The sequence below is a fragment of the Elgaria multicarinata genome, chromosome 11 (assembly GCF_023053635.1).
Source record: "Elgaria multicarinata webbii isolate HBS135686 ecotype San Diego chromosome 11, rElgMul1.1.pri, whole genome shotgun sequence".
Taxonomy (NCBI): Eukaryota; Metazoa; Chordata; class Lepidosauria; order Squamata; family Anguidae; genus Elgaria; species Elgaria multicarinata.
This window is the reverse complement of record NC_086181.1, coordinates 35,825,545-35,844,862: the sequence shown is the minus strand read 5'-3', so window position 1 is coordinate 35,844,862 and position 19,318 is coordinate 35,825,545. Positions and strand designations below refer to the sequence as shown.

At 45.1% G+C, this 19,318-nt stretch overlaps 1 protein-coding gene across 1 annotated transcript; it reads left to right on the top strand.

Moving 5' to 3' along the window:
* Positions 1–1,986: 1,986 nt before the first annotated feature.
* On the top strand, positions 1,987–18,404 carry LOC134405702 (vomeronasal type-2 receptor 26-like). The gene is made up of 6 exons (XM_063136946.1): positions 1,987–2,277; positions 3,113–3,967; positions 4,894–5,030; positions 5,398–5,608; positions 17,103–17,229; positions 17,494–18,404. The coding sequence occupies exons 1-6, from the start codon at positions 1,987–1,989 to the stop codon at positions 18,402–18,404; spliced, it is 2,532 nt and encodes an 843-aa protein (XP_062993016.1).
* The last annotated feature ends 914 nt before the right edge of the window (positions 18,405–19,318 follow it).

Below are 19,318 nucleotides of genomic sequence, written 5' to 3'. Positions count from 1 at the left end.
TGTATTGTTCTTGTAATTATAAAGAGCAAGAGGGGAAGAGAGAAAGAGGAAAGGAGGTGGTTAAAGTGTGAGAGGGGTAAAGGAAAAAAAGACCGGTGGAAAGAAGGTGAGTCCCAAGGAGAGACAGGAGAGCAGCAGAAGGAGAGAGGGAAAGAAATGTTCCCCCATGGTTTGCTCAACCCTTAGGTAGAAAAAAGGGCAGGAAGAACGGTTCAATCTGCCATCCACCATGCGGGTTGTGTTCTAGCCTCTTCTTTCTTTGTATTCCATGCTTCTTTGGAAAACTTTGAAATAACAATATATCTTCACAACAACCCAAGAGGTAGCATTTTACACAAGCACTCTTAGGCCTAAAATACACCTGCCATTTATCCCGGAGTGGACTCAAGGTCATTGCTGTGGGTCCAAATGAGGCACAGCTGATCTTGGAGTGAACCGAGAATGACCACTCGGTTCTTCCATGATATCTGGGATTGCTTTTGTCCTGTTTTTTTTCTGGTCCTGGGACAATCCCAAGGTTCACAGGCGGTGTGGCTCTGCCTCCTGGTGTCCTCCCTCTTCCGCATGAGTAGTGGGGCTCAGGAAACGGGCAAGGAGTCCATGGGCATCAGGTGTGAGGGGGAGAGCATTTTTGCCATCTTTGTCAGGGCTCTCAGTGCTTTCCAGCACCAAGTTTGGTGTGTGTGTGTTTTTTAAATGTACCTTCACGCAGGATCATTCCAGTGCTGTTGTGCAAATGCCTCTGCTTGTAAAAAATCAATTGCACCCCAGAATGGCTCTGCTTTACTTCTGGGAAAACTCACTGGTGTCTGACCCCTGAGGAATGATCCTGGAAGCGGAAAACCGAGTGATCATCCCTCTGTACTCCTGGAAGACCTCCAGGTGTACATTAGAATCATAGAATAGCAGAGTTGGAAGGGACCTACAAGCCCATCAAGTCCAACCCCCTGCTCAATGCAGGAATCCACCCGAAAGCATCCCTGACAGATGCTTGTCCAGCTGCCTCTTGAAGGCCTCTAGTGTGGGAGAGCCCACAACCTCCCTAGGTCACTGATTCCATTGTCGTACTGATCTAACAGTCAGGAAGTTTTTCCTGATGTCCAGCTGGAATCTGGCTTCCTTTAACTTGAGCATGTTATTCCGTGTCCTGCACTCTGGGAGGATCGAGAAGACATCCTGGCCCTCCTCTGTGTGACAACCTTTTAAGTATTTGAAGAGTGCTATCATGTCTCCCCTCAATCTTCTCTTCTCCAGGCTACAAATGAACAGGGGTTTGGAGAACTTAGGTTTTTCATATCCAAACCAAACATGGGAGCCACTTCATCCTACTGGCTGTGCTATTTAAATTGCCTAAGACGGTTATCCTTGTATCATCAGTAAGGCTAACCTAGGGTGACCATATGAAAAGGAGGACAGGGCTCCTCTATCTTTGATAGTTGTATTGAAAAGGGAATTTCAGCAGGTGTCATTTGCATATATGAAGAACCTGGTATAATTTCTTCCAACACCACAGTTAAAGCTTCAGGTGCCCTGGCGTCTTTTAAATCTGGTCACCCTAGTATATTTCCTTCAGCTTTAACTATGGTGATGAAGAGGGAATTTCACCAGGTTCTTCATATATACCAATGACATCTGCTGAAATTCCCTTTTCAATACAACTGTTAAAGATACAGGAGCACTGTCCTCCTTTTCATATGGTCACCCTAGCTAAGTAGTGTTGGTTTTTTTAAATCATTAATTATTGCAGCAACATCTCATTTACTTAGATCAGGGATGGGCAACTTATGGACTTCTAATTGCTTGGCCCTAAAACTCCCATGATCACTTACAATTGAATAGGGCTGATCAGAGTGGTATGTTTTGGCCCACGTTTGGAGGACCAGTAGTTACCCACCCTCATCACAGATGGATACATCATAATGTAGCTGTAACACACTTGATTCTGTGATGTAAGGATCGAAGTCTACATTAAAATCTTATTGCAGGATGATCCCTAAAAACTACCAGCATGTCCTTGCTTTTGTTTTTGCCATGAGTGAGATCAATAAAGATGCCAAGTTATTACCCAACAGCACACTGGGAGCCAAAATCTATGACAATGCTTTCAATGCAATAAGGACTTACTGGACCACTCTAGATCTGCTATTCAGAGGACTGAGGAATCCTTCTACCTACAAATGTAACAGGAGAGAGGAACCCATGGCTGCTCTTGGTGGGCTCAACTCCCAAACGTCCATCCAGATGGCCAACATCTTAAATATGTTCAAGATTCCACAGGTATGTGTATAGAGCAGAGGAAGGCTACCTTTGTGGGCTTGAGGCTCATTTGAATTTTTAAAGAAGTATTGAGGCTACCAACCTAATGTTGGTGTTCTCAACAACGGGGGGGGGGGCAAAAAGAAAGAAAGAAAAATGACACCTTCAGATATCTTGAAGTCTGGGAAATGGGAGTTGATTAAATGTGGGACCTTTGGAATGCAAGGCATGTAATAATTCATTTAATGAATGAACTCATGCTCACACAGGCCAGCAGACACACACAAAGGTGCACTCACTCACCTACACTCTTGTGGCACAGAGGAAGCAAGTGTTAATTGGGGTTGGAAGCCACTGAAACTAGGCACCTTCTACACACAAAGAACTTTCTCTTCTTCATAAGTGCAATCACACAGGTGGACTCTAGATTTCCTCAGCAAATGCTAGTGAACTTGTTTAAACCATGGGTATGTGTTTAAACCAGGGTTAGTATTGGTTCACACAACATGCTAACACATACATAACCTAGCAAGCTAAGCCATAATGTTTAGCTCAAAAATGCTTAACCACTGTGGCTTAGCATGTCATCTGAACAGGGTCAATGAAGGGGATGGATCTCTAAGATGGTAAAGCTTTGTGACAAGTCAGAATTCACAAAAGAAGTGGTTTGTACATCACCACTCCCACACACAGGAAAAATGATGATTTATCAAAACGGCCAAATTAGTTGACTGAGCTTCTAAAATGCAGCATATTCCATTCGGATGTGCAGTGTCACTTTCCATTGAAGAAAAAAATGAATACCATTCACTCATTCATTCATTCAATCAATCAGATATGGTATCTTTCCCACTAGCTCAGCTATGGCTCCTTTGATCCAGTGTTGAGTGACAAAATTCAGTTCCCTTCTTTCTACCGGATGGTCCCAAATGAAGAAATTCAGTATGTCGGGATTGCTGGGCTGCTCAAACATTTTGGATGGAATTGGATTGGCCTCCTTGTCTCAGAGGATGACAGCGGAGAAACTTTCCTTCGGACCCTCAGACCAAGGCTCCTGCAGAACACTATCTGCATTGCTTGGACTCAAGTGATCCCAACAGTGACACCATTTTTACCAAATAAGATACTCCAAGAAAAATTGTTGCCGATTAGTAATACCCTCTTTTTGAGTGACATCAATGTGATCCTTGTGTATGGGGATGGTCAGTCTGTGGAGGGTTTTCGAATGGTTTTGTACTCAGCTGAGTTCTCTCATAAGCGCCCATTGGAAAGAGTATGGATCATAGCTGCTCAATGGGATTTCACTGCTGCATCCAATGGGGCAATGCTCACCACAAGGACTTTCAATGGCACCTTGTCATTTACATTCCATACAAATCTGGTGCCAGGATTTCAGGACTTTCTTGAGAGCATCAATCCATTTCAATCAACTATTTATTTCATCCAGCAGTTCTGGATTAGTGCGTTTCTCTGTTCGCTCCCACAATATAATCTTTATGTGCCGAACAAGGAAAGCTGCACTGGGGAGGAGAAGCTGGGAAGACTCCCTGGACCTCAGTTTGAAATGGGGATGTCCGGCCGGAGTTACAGTATCTACAATGCTGTTTATGCTGTAGCACATGCTCTCCATGCCATGGATTCATCGAGAGCCCTGAAGAAAGCAAGGGGAGAGGGGGAGAAATGGAGCTTCCTGAAAGTTCAGCCATGGCAGGTAGCTGAAGCTATCAAACATAATCATACAACCTAAAATAATGTAGAACCATTAAAAACAAGGGGGGAAACCAAAAGGCTATTTAAAAATCAAGGGGACTGTCCAATTCCAGGCTCCTTTGAATGAAAATGTAATGATTATCTAAAACCGTTTAAATCCAGCTTCAGGTTTGGTTCAGCCTTCGTCACCATAATAAAAGGACTGGAAAGAGGTAATGGGAGTGTAACCTTCTCAATGGCTTATTATACAATCAACCATGGTATCCTTCTGAACGAATTCTGTGAGCTGGGAGTTGAACCGTGGTGAAATATGGTCCAGAAAGTTGTTGCAGGGTCACTTCCAAAAGGTTGTCCAGGTTGCGTTCTCCTTGTACATTTGAAACTTGCTCTAGATCATCCCATGGGTAACTATCTTGTCCCCCATGCATTTTAATATCTATGGGAAGGGATTTGGAGATCAGAACCATTAGTATGTGGAGGACATGCACCTCTACGTCTCTTAGCATGCTATGTGAGCTGTGTCTTAGAATGGCTTATGAACCAATAATAACCCTGGTGGTTACATAAAAATGCTTTAAACACATTCACTAGTGTTTGCTGCAAAAGTACTAGCAGCCTGACCATGGATTAGTGTATTTTCTGCACAGGCCCAATTCCATGAAAGTCAGGTGAAGCCGTGGAAGTTCTTGGATTAAGTAATGGACTGAATGAGGATTAACAAACTAAAGCTAGATCCCAATGAGACAGAAGTGCTGTAGGTAAGTGGGCTTGGTGTCCAGACATAGGTATGCCTAAGGGATCCAGGCACACCTTGATGTCAAAAGCAATAAGTGCTGAATTGAGGGGGTCATTGAGTAGGGATCCAAACATTGGGGGGAACAACCCTCTGCCTGCTCTGCTGCCACACCTAAAAACTGTTACCTCCAGGAGAGCACCATTGCTCCTGGCAGCAGGAGCAAAAATGGAATCGCTCTGCTGAGAGACTCTGTCACGGCAGCCATGATCCAAAGAGGCCAGGATGAGGATCCCCGAAGGCTAATATTGCCTCATCAGCCCCTCCTCTGGTGAGTGACACCACAAGGCCCCACCAATGCTAGGGCTTGAGGAACATCTCAAGGAGGGCCTCCTCATCCCCTTGCCCCTTAACTGCAATGGCCCTCCCATGGTCAAGCAACCCAAATGCAGGCTAGAAACATTAATTTTACTGTTGATCTTCCTTCTGCCTTTGGATAGACTTTAAAAACAAAGTGGCATATCTGCAAAGTACATCATCTTGTGGATTTATGCAGTACTGATACATTGACAAATGGTACTCAGGGCACAATTTGGCAAAATTTCAAAGACAGAATGCTCACCCTTTCCCCAAGATTGAACTTAATTTGTATTTTTGTTTGTTTGTTTTCTTGCAATCTAGCTTCACTCTTTTCTCAGGAACATCAGATTTAACAATAGTGCAAACGAAGAAATATCCTTCAATGAGAAATGGGAGCTTGCAAGTGGATTTGATATCATCAACCTGGTCACATTTCCCAACCAATCCTTCCAGAGAGTCCGAGTTGGAGAGATGGACCCTCAAGCTCCTGCAGGCAAAAAGTTCAAAATCAATGCAAGTGCTGTTACATGGAACCCCAAGTTTAAGCAGGTGGGTGTTACTTTCACACCTCTTCCTTCTTCTTCGTCATCATCATCAATCAGAGTACCCTGTATAATGTTCAAATATGTCAGAGATGCCTATTTCTCAAAGTATGCTTCTCACCACTCAGGAAAACGGATATCGCCTGCCTGCCTGTTGCTGCTCTTCTATTTTCTCTCTGTCTCCTTTGCTTCTTTGTGGGGTTTATGCTATGTGCCTGGGAGGGAGGATACTGAGCCAAGTGGGGGAATCTGAGTCGGCGCCTGTTAGTGTAGTGATGGGCAGTGGAAGATATGGCGTTGTGAGAAGGACTTGCCAGTTTAGGGGAACACGGAGCAGACAGTTAATGGCTGTCACTTGTTCCGGCTCTCCTCGCACCTGCAGGTTTGTTGGTTGCCCTATCAGCCAGCCCTCGGGCCTCCAGATGCTGCTTTTAAATGCCAGATCAGTGCATAACAAGACCTCCCTCATCCACGACCTTATTGTAGATGAGGCAGCTGATCTGGCATGTATAACCGAGACCTGGGTGGGTGAACAGGGAGGAGTTAGTCTTTCCCAGCTATGCCCACCGGGGTATATTGTTCAGCATAAAGGTAGACCTGAGGACCGGGGAGGGGGGGGTTGCTGTGGTCTATAGGAACTCTTTCTCCCTCTGCAGGCTCCCTGTCCATGTGACTACTGGTCTGGAGTGTTTGCACTTTGCGTTGGGCCAACGGGAGAGATTAGGGTTCCTGTTGGTGTACTGCCCACCCTGCTGCTCAACAGGCCCCCTGGCTGAGCTGACGGAGGTGGTCTCAGATGTGCTGTTGAGAGCCCCCAGACTTTTGATTCTGGGGGATGTCAACATTCACGCCGAGGGCATCTTATTCGGGGCAGCTCAGGATTTCATGGTCTCCATGACAACCATGGGGCTGTCCCAATATTCCATTGGACCAACGCATGTAGCAGGGCATACTCTAGACTTGGGTTTTGCAACTGGACTGGGAGATGGTGATCTGAAAGTGGGGGACTTCACATCTGTCCCCGTGTCATGGTCAGATCACTGCTTACTGAGGTTTAGACTTACAGCGGCTTTCCCCCTCTGCAAGGGTGGGGGACCCATTAAGATGGTCCAACCCTGGAGACTAATGGATCCAATTGGTTTCCAAAGGGCTCTGGGGAGTTTTCTGGCTGATAGGGCTGGCTGTCCTGTCAACACCCTGGTAGACCTGTGGAATGCAGAAATGACCCGGATGGTTGACAGGATTGCTCCCGAGCGCCCTCTCCTGAGTACAGCTCCTACGGCTCCGTGGTATACCCCAGAGCTGAGAGCGATGAATCAAAATAGGAGATGGCTTGAGGACAGATGGAAGCGAGCTCCATGAATGGATGTAATCAACTCCTGGTAAGTGCGTACAATACAGCATATTCAAAGGCAGCAAGGGCAGCAAAAAGGCAATATCTTGCAGCCACTATAACATCATTGATCTGCCGCCCAGTGGAACTTTTCAGAGTTCTTCAGGGGCTATTAGATGCAGGCCCCAAGGGTATTGTAGAACTCTCTGAGGACCAGGCACTTCCAGGACAAAATCTTTGTCATCCGTCAGGACTTAGACTCCAGTGTTATAGCAGTTGCATCTAGTGAGGTATCCAGAGCGCAGGCTTGTCCTGTTTTCTTGGATGAGTTTCAGTTGCTACAGCTCGAGGATGTTGACAAGGTGCTTGGACAGGTCCGTGCGACCACCTCCGTACTGGATCCTTGCCCCTCTTGGCTAATAAAAGCTAGTAGGGATGGAACAGCTGGCTGGGCCAAGGAAGTGATTAATGCCTCTCTGTGAGAGGGAGTGGCCCCTGAAAGAGGCGGTAGTGAGACCACTCCTGAAGAAAACTTCCTTGACCCCGGAAAATCCTAATAACTATAGGCCCGTGGCAAATGTTCCATTTCTGGGCAAGGTCCTTGAGCAGGTGGTTGTGGGCCAGCTCCAGACACTCTTGGATGAGACTGATTATTTGGATCCATTTCAGGCAGGCTTCAGGCCTGGTTTTGGCACGGAAACAGCCTTGGTCGCCCTGTATGATGACCTATGTTGGGAGAAAGACAGGAGAGGGAGTGTGACTCTGTTGATTCTCCTCGACCTCTCAGCGGTTTTGATACCATTGACCATGGTATCCTTCTGGGACGACTCACTGAGCTGGGAGTGGGAGGTACTGCTTTGCAGTGGTTCCGCTCCTATTTGGTGGGTCCGATACAGAAGATGGTGCTGGGGAACGTTACTCGGCCCTGTGGACTCTCAAGTATGGGGTCCCGCAGGGGTCGGTTTTGTCCCCCATGTTGTTTAACATTTACATGAAGCCGCTGGGTGTGGTCATCTGGAGCTTTGGAGTGTGCTGTCATCAGTATGCTGATGACACACAGCTCTATTTCTCCTTTTCATCTTCAGCAGGAGAGGCTGTGGATGTGGTGAACCGGTGCCTGGCTGCGACAATGGACTGGATGAGGGCTAATAAACTGAAACTCAATCCAAACAAGACTGAGATGCTGTTAGTAGGTGATTCCGCTGACAGGACGGGGGGTGTTCTACCGGTTATGGATGGGATTGCACTCACCCTGAAGGAGCAGGTTCATAGCTTGGGGGTTCTTTTAGATCCATCATTGTCACTTGAGGCTCAAGCAACCTCGGTCGCAGAGAGTGCCTTCTATAAACTCTTGTTGGTGGCCCAGCTATGCCGCTATCTAGACATGGATAACCTGGCTTCAGTTGTCCATGCTCTGGTAACCCACAATCATCTGCAGGCAAAGAATTCAAAATTAATGCAAGTGCTGTTACATGGAACCCCAAGTTTAAGCAGGTGGGTGTTACTTTCATACACCTTCCTCCTCTTCCTCCATCATCATTATCAATCAGCATAGCCTGTATAATGTTCAAATATGTCAGAGATGCCTATTTCTCAAAGTATGCTTGTTATTCTCTCCCCTCACCCTGGGCAAAGCACACACACACACACACACACACACACACACACACACACACACACACACACTAATGTGATTTATTAAGTTCAAAATTATCTGGAGCATAATTACTTTTTATGTGTGGATGAAAAGACAGAATGGAATGTGAGCTCATGTCTTCTTTGGGCTCCTCTAAGTGAGTGATTTATTACACGCTCATGATTGGACACTCAGGGATGTTTGAGGATCAATTACACAATGTCATCAACCATCAGGATGTCTCCCGAGCTATTCCCTGAAAATCCTGCTGTGAAAAGAACCACATTTAATGTGATAATAGCCAAAAAAGTGGGATCATCCACCACTAGATGGTGCTGTCTCAATGGAACTGAATGGAGCACACTTAGAAGGGTAGTATTCAAATCACATGGTTACCCTCTGCACCCATGTAGTGCAGCCCATAACAATCATGCAAAAGAAGCAGCAAGCACAAAGCCAAGGGTAAGCAATGCAATTTGCCTTTAATGTTGAGGTCTTCTCAATCTGACTTGTTAGGATTAGGAACGGATGAATCTATCTATTTCATTTCCTGCAATACTAACACTTTCTCAGGCATTTTGTGCACATATTTGACACAAATTTCCCCACTATGACTTTTTGTATGCTGTTTTCATGAATGTATACATTTCTGTACACACTGATTTGATTGGAGGACTGCAACACAAAATTTGGAGCAGAGTGAAAAATAAAGGATAATTGTATCCCCATTTGCAGATTAGTTTGCAAAGTGGGTATTAGGTCCATTCATATTAAAATGCTTGTGAAGTTACAATCATTTTTTGAAGCAGCTAAATTGTAGGTATTTGGATCTCAGATATATAGGAATGTGATGCTTTCTAGGTGCTTCAGAATGCATAATTCAAATGATTCACATTATTTCCTTCCCCCGTCACACACACACATCTTAAACGATGCTCAATAGTGCTGAGCCAAAGTCACACATACACTGTTATCAAGTGGATATGTTTTTTATTTATTTACAATATTTATATACCGTTCCATATCTAAAAAAGTTTCCGGAGTGGTGAAAATATTAAATAAAAAACAGTAAGAAGATTTTAAAAAGATGAAAACAGCATATTAAAATTGTTTATTTCAAAACAATACCAATAAAAATGGTGGCTGGTCAGTTATGGAATGCTTCCTGGAAAAGAGCTGTTTTCAGGAGGCACCAGAAGCAGTAAAGTGTTGGTGCCTGCCTGAACCCTAGAGGCATGGAATTCCAAAGAAAAGGGGCCACCACACTGAAGGCTCTTCTGCTGGTGAACTCCAACTGGGCCATAGATCCATGTGGAACCAACAGAAGCATGCTCTCTAATGACCTCAATGACCAGGCGGGTTGGAAAGGAAGAACACACTCTCTCAAGTACCCTGGTCCCAAGTTGTTTAGGGCTTTGATGCTAATAAAAAGAACCCTTAAACTTGGCCCAATAGCAGATAGGCAGCCAGTGCAGTTCCCTCAGCAAAGGAGTTATTTTAATAGTTATTAAAATATTTATAATTCATCCTGTGGCCCCAACACCCTCATGACTATTAGAAACTCTTCATCAGCATTGGATCCCTAATCTACTTCCCATAGGTTCACCCAGCTATGATTAATAGTACCCAACGCTCTTGCATGGAATAGATAACATCTGTATGCACTTAGAAGGGAAGAAACTCAACACTCTGATGTACAATCGAACAATTCACATTTTATATGTAGGCAATATACATGCATGGACTTGGCCTTCTGTACACTCAAGGAAGAACATGCTATTTGGGATTCAGAGGCACAGACAATGGAATAAACTGCATCACTGGGATAATGAACTGCAATGATGGAGTGGACAATATGCAACTCAGAAGTGGTGGTATGGGTGATAAATGAAGAAGCTTTGGAATCGGAGTGATGATTCTAGTTTCAGAGATAAAAATCATGAGATTAGATCTTACAAAGCCATCACCAACAGTTGAGGATCACTTGGGTTTTGTGGGCCTACTCTTCTTGCCATGGGAATGGTGACTCCTTTTCATCAATAGTATTGCCATTATCACCACCTTTCAGTTACCCGAGACACACCGGATGAACAAGCAAAGTAGTGCTTGTAAACACACCTGACTTCTCCTTCTAGTTGGCTGTGAGAATTAGGTCCATTAAGCCCAGTCCTCACCACACCCGAAACACATGGTCTTCAATGTCTATATACTAATGCCCTGATTATGGGAAACAAACAGAATGAACTTGAATTTTTATTACATGAAGGCAAATACGACTTGATAGGTATAACTGAAACTTGGTGGGATGACTCCCATGACTGGAATATAGAGAGCATCTGGATTAAAATAAATGGGGCAAGGAATAAAAAGAACATGATAATCAGAGTCTAGTACCGACCACCCAATCAAGGAGAAGACGAGGACAAAACTTCTGAGAAACAAATTGCCAATGTTTCAAGGAAGTGTGATGTAGTAGTGATGGGGGACTTCAATTACCCTGATATTTGTTGGGAGACAAATTCTGCCAAAAGCGGCCCTTCCAAGAAATTCCTGACATGTGTGGGTGATAACTTTCTCCTACAGAAAGTGGAGGAAGGAACTAGAGGATCGGCAATCCTTGACTTGATATTAACCAATAGGGATGACTTAGTGGATAGAGTGGCAGTTACGGGAACTCTGGGGGAAAGTGACCACGTCATACTTGAATTCTTGATTATAAAGGAGACAAAAGCTGAGTGTAGCCATACACATACTCTGGATTTTAGGAAAGCTGATTTTAATAAACTCAGAACTAGGGGTGTGCACGGACCCCCCGCTCCGCTTCACTTGCAGATCCGCCATTTTTCGGAGCGGGTCGCTCCGCCCCGCCCCCGCTCCGCCCACTTCCGCTCCGCTCCGCTCGGAGCTCCGGATCGGATCCGGAGCTCCGTTTTTGCCCCCCCATAGGCTTGCATTGAAAGCTAAAAAAGTAAACAACTTTTTTTCCGTTGAAGTTAGAAACCTCACGTTTGGCACCATGACACCTCATGGGCGTATACACACACACGCCAAGTTTCAAGGCAATCCCATCATCCCCTGATTTTTGGCGAATTTTTGAAAATCGGGCACCCCATTCACACCCCTTGGGATAGCTCCGTCAATTTGCATGTTACAAACCTCAAACTCGGCACCAGGGCAGCTTATCCATGTGTCCACATGCACGCCAAGTTGCAAGCAAATCCCATCATCCCCTGATTTTTGGCGCGGCTCTACCCTCTAACGCACCTCCCATAACCCTAATTCACACCCCTTTAGATAGCTCCGTCAATTTGCACGTTAGAAACCTCAAACTCAGCACCATGATAGCTTATCCACGTGTCCACATGCACGCCAAGTTTCAAGGCAATCCCATCATCCCCTGATTTTTGGGGAATTTATGAAAATCGGGCACCCCATTCACACCCCTTGGGATAGCTCCGTCAATTTGCATGTTAGAAACCTCAAACTCGGCACCAGGAGAGCTTATCCATGTGTCCACATGCACGCCAAGTTGCAAGCAAATCCCATCATCCCCTGATTTTTGGCATGGCTTAACTCACCCCAAATTGTCCCATTCTACAACTACGTCAATTTGCACGTTAGAAACCTCAAACTCAGCACCATGATAGCTTATCCACGTGTCCACATGCACGCCAAGTTTCAAGGCAATCCCATCATCCCCTGATTTTTGGGGAATTTATGAAAATCGGGCACCCCATTCACACCCCTTGGGATAGCTCCGTCAATTTGCATGTTAGAAACCTCAAACTCGGCACCAGGAGAGCTTATCCATGTGTCCACATGCACGCCAAGTTGCAAGCAAATCCCATCATCCCCTGATTTTTGGCGCGGCTTAAACTTTTTAACTCACCCCAAATCAAGTCCCATTCTACAACTACGTCAATTTGCACGTTAGAAACCTATCCTTTGGTCCCATGACAGCTTACCCATGTGTCCCCATGGACACCAAGTTTCAAGGCAATCCCATCATCCCCTGATGTTAGGGGAACTTTTGAAATTTGAACACTCCAGTATGTCAGGGATTTAAAGTTGCAATTGCAGACAGCTCAATGGGGCCAGTTCCAAGGCAATCCCAACATGCCACGAGATAACCCTAAATCTTCTGGCACATTTGAAAAAGGGATTATTGAATTTGATAAAGTCTAAGTGAGCGCAGGAAGGACTTCTCCCCTTAGTCAAAGCAAGACACATACACCATCGCTGCAAGGCGGGAAGGGGAGAATTATTATTATTATTATTATTTATTTATATAGCACCATCAATGGAAAGCAGGCAGGCAGCATGCATTGTAGTGCCGCAAGGATGGCTTGAGCACTAACGCATAGCAAACCAACCCATAAGTGGGCGCAAAGTGAGGCAAAGATGGCTGGTTGTTTCTTTCTAAGCCAGCAGTTACGCCTTGAGGGGCACAGAGGAGGACGATTGGGAGCAAACCAGGCACCAGGCGGGCAGAGAGGCAGGCAGAGTAGGCGAGGAGTCAGTCCTGGCAGATGCCCCACCACAGCAGCACCCCGGGGGAGGCGGGCAGGCAGGCAGGCAGGCTGCGGGCATTTCTGGGGGCACAAGGAAGTGATGGCTGGTTTCTAAGCCAGCATTGCAGTTAGTCACGCATTGCAAACGCAAACCATCCCAGCGAGTCGGTCACCGAGGAGGACAGGCTAGCAGAGGGGCAGGCAGAGTGACATGTCATAGATCTAGTATTGGGGAGGAGTCAGTCCCGGCAGATGCCCCAACACAGTAGCACCCTGGGTGGGCATTGGAAAACGCCATCTTGTGGGTCAATACTTCCCCCACCCCATGTCCTGCAGGGTTGCCTGCCTAACCCTTGTGGGGATGGGAGATGGAGAGCTTAGAGTGGCAGTGCCAGCAGCAGCCTTCGGCTTTCCCCTGGAACCAGTCGCCTTGCCCGCCTCTTTCCCCAGCAAGATCGCCTGGTGCTGCCTATGAAGATGCATCTTCATGCTGCTGGTTCCATAATGCCCTGTCGATGAACCCCTGCTTAGGCTGAGTTTGCAGTGGCGACAGACAGCAAAGCGGGGATCCGCTCCCAACTCAAAGTGGTCCCACACGATGCTTGTCTTTCGTTTCTGTGGTGACACCACCAATTGCCCGCCTGAGCTCTCTGGTGTTGCCACAGAAACAGGGGTGTGGGATGAGACTGGGGAGAGAGCCTCGGCCTGCTGCTGCTCCTCCTCAGCCCCCACATCCTGGAGGCCCACCGCCTCCTCCTCCTCCCCCCCCTCCACTGTGCTGAGGACCTCGTCTAGGTCCATCAGCGGGCTCGTGGGCTGAAAGGAGAATGAAGGAGTTGGGGATACTCCTCCTCCTCTAATGGCACTGCTGCCACGTGCCTCTTGCAAACGGGCACTTTTCCCATTCCCACCCTCAAAAAGAGAACGCCGGGCACAAGTTGCAGAAGAGAGTGGCTCTGCCTGCTGCTTGTCCTGCTTCTGTTTTGGAGCAGTCAGCCAAGGAGTTGCCCGTTTGAGTTTCACAGGAGGAGAGGAAGCCCTGCTGGCAGACTGAGCCTTGCTGCTTTCAGCACGCCTGCTTTCTCTTTTCATGATGACTAACAAAATATTAATACTACTAATACTATGTATAAGGTACTACTAAGAATATGTATAAGAAGAATATAATATGTTTAAATGTAGGGAAATGGGACAAGAACAATAAAATATACTACTACTAATATGTATGAGAATATACTACTAAGAATATCTACAAGAATATAATAATATGTTTTAGAATATTACTAATAAATGTAGGGAAATGGGACAAGAAATGGGACAACCACTACTATAAGAAGAACAAAATATGAATACTACTACTAATATGTATGAGAATGTATACTAATAGACTACTAAGACTATGTCAAAGAATATAATAATAATATGTTTAAGAATAGGGAAATGGTGTGCGTATGCTTTCCCCAAAATGCTCAATCTGTGGCTGCCTGTTGAACTTGACAAAAGCAGCCCACTCCGTCGAAGTTACACAGAGAAGAAAAAGAGAATCCAATTTTTTTGGTATATTTGGTATATAGAAGATAGAAGGAAACACAATCAGGATTTAAGAGAGGGGAGGGGGAAAAAGAACCAACCACTACTATAAGAAGAACAAAATATGAATACTAATATAATATGTATGAGAATATATACTAATGGACTATGTGAAAGAATATAATAAAATATGTTTAAGAATATAAATGTAGGGAAATGGGACAAAAAGTGTGTGTATGCTTTCAAAAGAAAGCTTTCACAAAAGCAGAACAGTCAGGCTTTAATACAGGGAAGGGGGGGGCAACCAACCCAACCACACACTCCAAAATTCAAAAATAAAGTTTATATTAAATCAAAGTAAGGGGAAAACACAGGGCAAACTAAGCTACAAGTCAGAAAGAAGCAAACAAACACACACACGCGCCAAACTAAACCTATATTAAATTAATCTATCTCCAAAGCAGGAGCACTAGCTAAGTAAGTGTTCCCTCCACGAACGCCAACCCACAAAGAGACACAAAACAGAAAGTTCTCAGGGTGGGTCTGCCTTAGTCCCCCCTCCAACGCTGGGATTGGAGGAGGATGCTTTCTGAGGAGATGAATTCTCATCAGGATTGGGAGTTGAATGTGCCTGTCATCGCTTCCAAAAAAATAATAATAATAAAAAAAAAAAACCCAAACCCCGATTTTTAAAAAAATATTGCACGTGAACCACAGCACGCAGAAAGTTGAGAGTGGTCTCAAAATGACCCCCATCCACGACTCTCTGTGCACAAGAATTTTCAGAACGATAGCTTAACCCCCCCCCCCAGTTATCCCCGATTCTTTCCCTCAATGCAATCCTATGGGCGAAAAGCCGAAACGCCGTTTGAGCCCTGCGGTTGACCCGATTTTTAAAAAAATATTGCACGTGAACCACAGCACGCAGAAAGTTGAGAGTGGTCTCAAAATGACCCCCATCCACGACTCTCTGTGCACAAGAATTTTCAGAACGATAGCTTAAACCCCCCCCCAGTTATCCCCGATTCTTTCCCTCAATGCAATCCTATGGGCGAAAAGCCGAAACGCAGTTTGAGCCCCGCGGTTGACCCGATTTTTAAAAAAATATTGCACGTGAACCACAGCACGCAGAGAGGTGAGAGTGGTCTCAAAATGACCCCCATCCACGACTCTCTGTGCACAAGAATTTCCAGAACGATAGCTTCAAAAACAACGTAGTTATGCGCGATTATTTGCCGCAATGCAATCCTATGGCGAAATGTTTTCAAGATGGCGACCGGAGCGCTCCGACTGAACTCGGAGCTCCGAAAAATGGTCGCTTCTCTTCGCCTTGCTTCTAGGGGGTCCGCGGTCCGCTCCTACTCCGCCTCTGGGTAAGGCGGAGCAGGCCAATCCGCTACTGCTTCTACGCTCCTAATCGGAGCGGAGCACATCCCTACTCAGAACTATGATAAGTAAGGTCCCGTGGCAAGTGAGTCTAATGAGAAAAGGAGTGCAGGATGGGCTGGAGTATTTAAAAAAGGAAATTTTAAGGGCACAGTTACAAACAATTCCAACAAGGAGAAAAGATAGAAGACAACAGAGGAAACCAGTGTGGCTCCACAAAAAGCTTAGAGATGACCTGAAAACACAAGAGGATACATATAGGAAGTGGAAGGAAGGCCAGGCTACAAAAGAAGAGTACAGACAGGTGGCGCAGAAGTGCCAAAATGGCGTCAGGAAGGCTAAAGCTGAGAATGAGCTGAGATTAGTGAGGGATGCTAAAAGCACTAAAAAGGCTTTCTTTAGATACGCGAGTAGTAAAAGACAGAGGAGAGAAATGGTGGTTCAACTGCTTAATGAGGATGGCAAATTGATAACAGATGACAAAGAAAAGGCTGAAGTGCTCAATTCCTACTTTGCCTCAGTCTTCTCCCAAAAGCGGGTCTATGATCCCCCTGGAAAAAGTGACGCAGAAGTTGAGGGGGCAGGATTGCAGTTTGAGATTGAAGAAGAAATGGTCAAAGAACACCTAATTTCCTTGAATGAGTTCAAATGTCCAGGGCCTGATGAACTGCATCCTAGGGTAATGAAGGAGCTAGCGGAAGAACTCTCAGAACCTTTGTCTATTATCTTTGCAAAATCGTGGAAAATGGGTGAGGTGCCAGCCGATTGGAGGAGGGCTAACATTGTCCCTATCTTCAAAAAGGGAAAAAAGGAGGAACCTGGGAACTACAGTCAGTCTGACATCCATCCCTGGGAAAATTCTGGAGCAGATTATAAAGAAGTCAATCTGTAAACACCTTGAAATCAATGCAGTGATTACTAGAAGCCAACATGGATTTGTCAGGAACCAATCCTGTCAGACTAATTTGATCTCATTTTTTGATAGGATAACCTCCCTTGTGGACTGTGGGAATGTTGTGGATGTCATATATCTTGACTTCAGCAAAGCTTTTGTCAAAGTACCACACTAGCTTAGCCAAATGTCCTTCCTTGTATTTACCATTAGATGCTGCCCAGTTCTACCTGTGTCAAGAGCTGCCACCCTGGACAGAGCATGTTGATCCAGCTGGGACAACAAATCTGTTGCTATGATTGTTCTCAATGTGCTAAAGAAATGATTTCAATAATGATAGGTAAGTGAAGGCATCTCGATTTACATGGAAAATGTACCAGAACTTTAAAATGTGTCTACCGTAATTCTGTCATTTTTACATGTGTGTCTGTCTGTCTGTGTGTGATTGTGTGTATTGGAATGTAAAACCATAAACAGGTGAAGGTGAAACTGAATACTACAGCTTTGTTGTCTATGCCCAATAATGTGTTTTGTTTGTCACCATTAAAATTAGTAGTTGTCAACAAAGAACAGGGAACACTGAGACTTTTCTCATGACTTTCAGATGCAGACCAATGTCAGAAGTGCCCAGAAGATCAGTATCCAAACAAGAAACAGGACCAGTGTATTCCTAAAGTCATAAGTTACTTATCCTATGGGGAGCCTTTGGGGGCAGTTCTTGTTTCCTCGGCTCTTTTTCTTTCTGTAATCACAGTTGTGGTGTCGTGGAGCTTCATTCAACATCAAAATACTCCCATCGTCAAAGCCAACAACTGGAGCATCACATGTGCCCTGCTCTGCTCTCTGCTGCTCTGCTTTCTCTGCTCCTTCTTGTTCATAGGAAGGCCTGGGAAGGTGACCTGCCTTCTGAGGCAAACTGTGTTTGGCATTGTCTTCTCCATTGCAGTTTCTTGTGTGTTGGCCAAAACCATCACTGTGGTTTTGGCCTTCATGGCCACAAAGCCCGGAAACAGAATGAGAAAGTGGTTTGGGAAGAAACTGGCAGTATCAGTCATCATTCTCCCTTCTCTTATTCAAGCTGGCATCTGTGCAGTGTGGTTTGTAATCTCTCCCCCCTTCCCAGAGTTTGACATGCACTCCCAGATTGGGCAGATCATAGTGCAATGCAATGAAGGCTCAGACATCATGTTCTACCTTGTCCTGGGCTACATCAGTTTTCTTGCTATTGTCAGCTTCACTGTGGCTTTCTTTGCCAGAAAGCTGCCCGATACTTTCAATGAAGCCAAGCTGATCACCTTCAGCATGTTGGTCTTCTGCAGTGTTTGGGTGTCCTTTGTGCCCACCTACCTAAGCACCAAGGGGAAATACATGGTGGCCGTGGAGATCTTCTCCATCTTGGCCTCTAGTGCTGGCTTATTAGGTTGTATCTTTCTTCCCAAATGTTACGTTATTATATTTCAACCTGAGTTAAACACTAGACAGCAGTTAGTGAGGAAAAAGAATGAACAGCTTTGAAGTGGTGACCTCAAACCTTATTTTGTAGCCATAGACATCATTTATTTATTTATTTATTTATTTATTGCATTTTTATACCTCCAAAGCCAAAGCTCACCTGCATATTGCGCTTCTGAGGCTGGGTTACTGGGTTGAATCTGTTCCCCAAATGCTATATTATTATACATTGAGAGGTAGAGCAGCTGTGAAAGAATTGAATTCTCTTGCTTGACGCTTTGAACATTTTATATTTGCTGTATTTCCCTTCCTGGAGTAACTGCTCTCAAGCATCTTCTTTGATTCCACACATATTAGTGGTGGTTGGGCTGTATTTAAATGTTCTCCAACTGTTTTATTACCATTTACAAACTATCCGCATGGCAGAGAGCATCTTGGTGACCCTTTTGGTAAAAAATGGGGGTACCTGCGTTAGCCTTTCCCCATAGCTGATTTCGTATTTATTTATTTATTTATTTATTTATTTATTTATTTTATTACATTTATATACTGCCCCACAGCCGAAGCTCTCTGGGCAGTTTACAACAATTAATGGAGGAATACTGCTATGTGAGTTCCTCCTGCAATGTGAAATAATATAGAGTACGTGCAGGTTTACGAAGCTGCATTACGTTGAGTCCGACCATTGGTCAATCTGGCTCAGAAGTGTCTACACTGACTGGCAGCATGTATCCAAATTTTCAGAGAGGAATCTTTCCCACATCTTTCAAGGTTTAAGCTGTCCCATGGTGTTGTGTAGAATTGAGGGGCCTGGCTTGAATGCAGATGCATCTCTTGGGGAAGCTGCATGGAAAATTGGAAAGTTGCATAAATGACTGGAATCCATTTTGAAGGAAGAGCACCATTATTAAAACTAGCCAGGTACTTGACTGAGTGTCCAGAAACCACACAGGGTTTGATGACCTCTCTCTAGCCAT

Coding starts and splice junctions, on each gene's coding strand:
- LOC134405702 (XM_063136946.1), top strand. CDS start 1,987: ATGATCCCTAAAAACTACCAGCATGTCCTTGCTTTTGTTTTTGCCATG. Junction 5,609..17,102: donor GGAACCCCAAGTTTAAGCAG/GTGGGTGTTACT, acceptor ATTTACCATTAG/ATGCTGCCCAGTTCTACCTG. Junction 17,230..17,493: donor AATGATTTCAATAATGATAG/GTAAGTGAAGGC, acceptor CATGACTTTCAG/ATGCAGACCAATGTCAGAAG.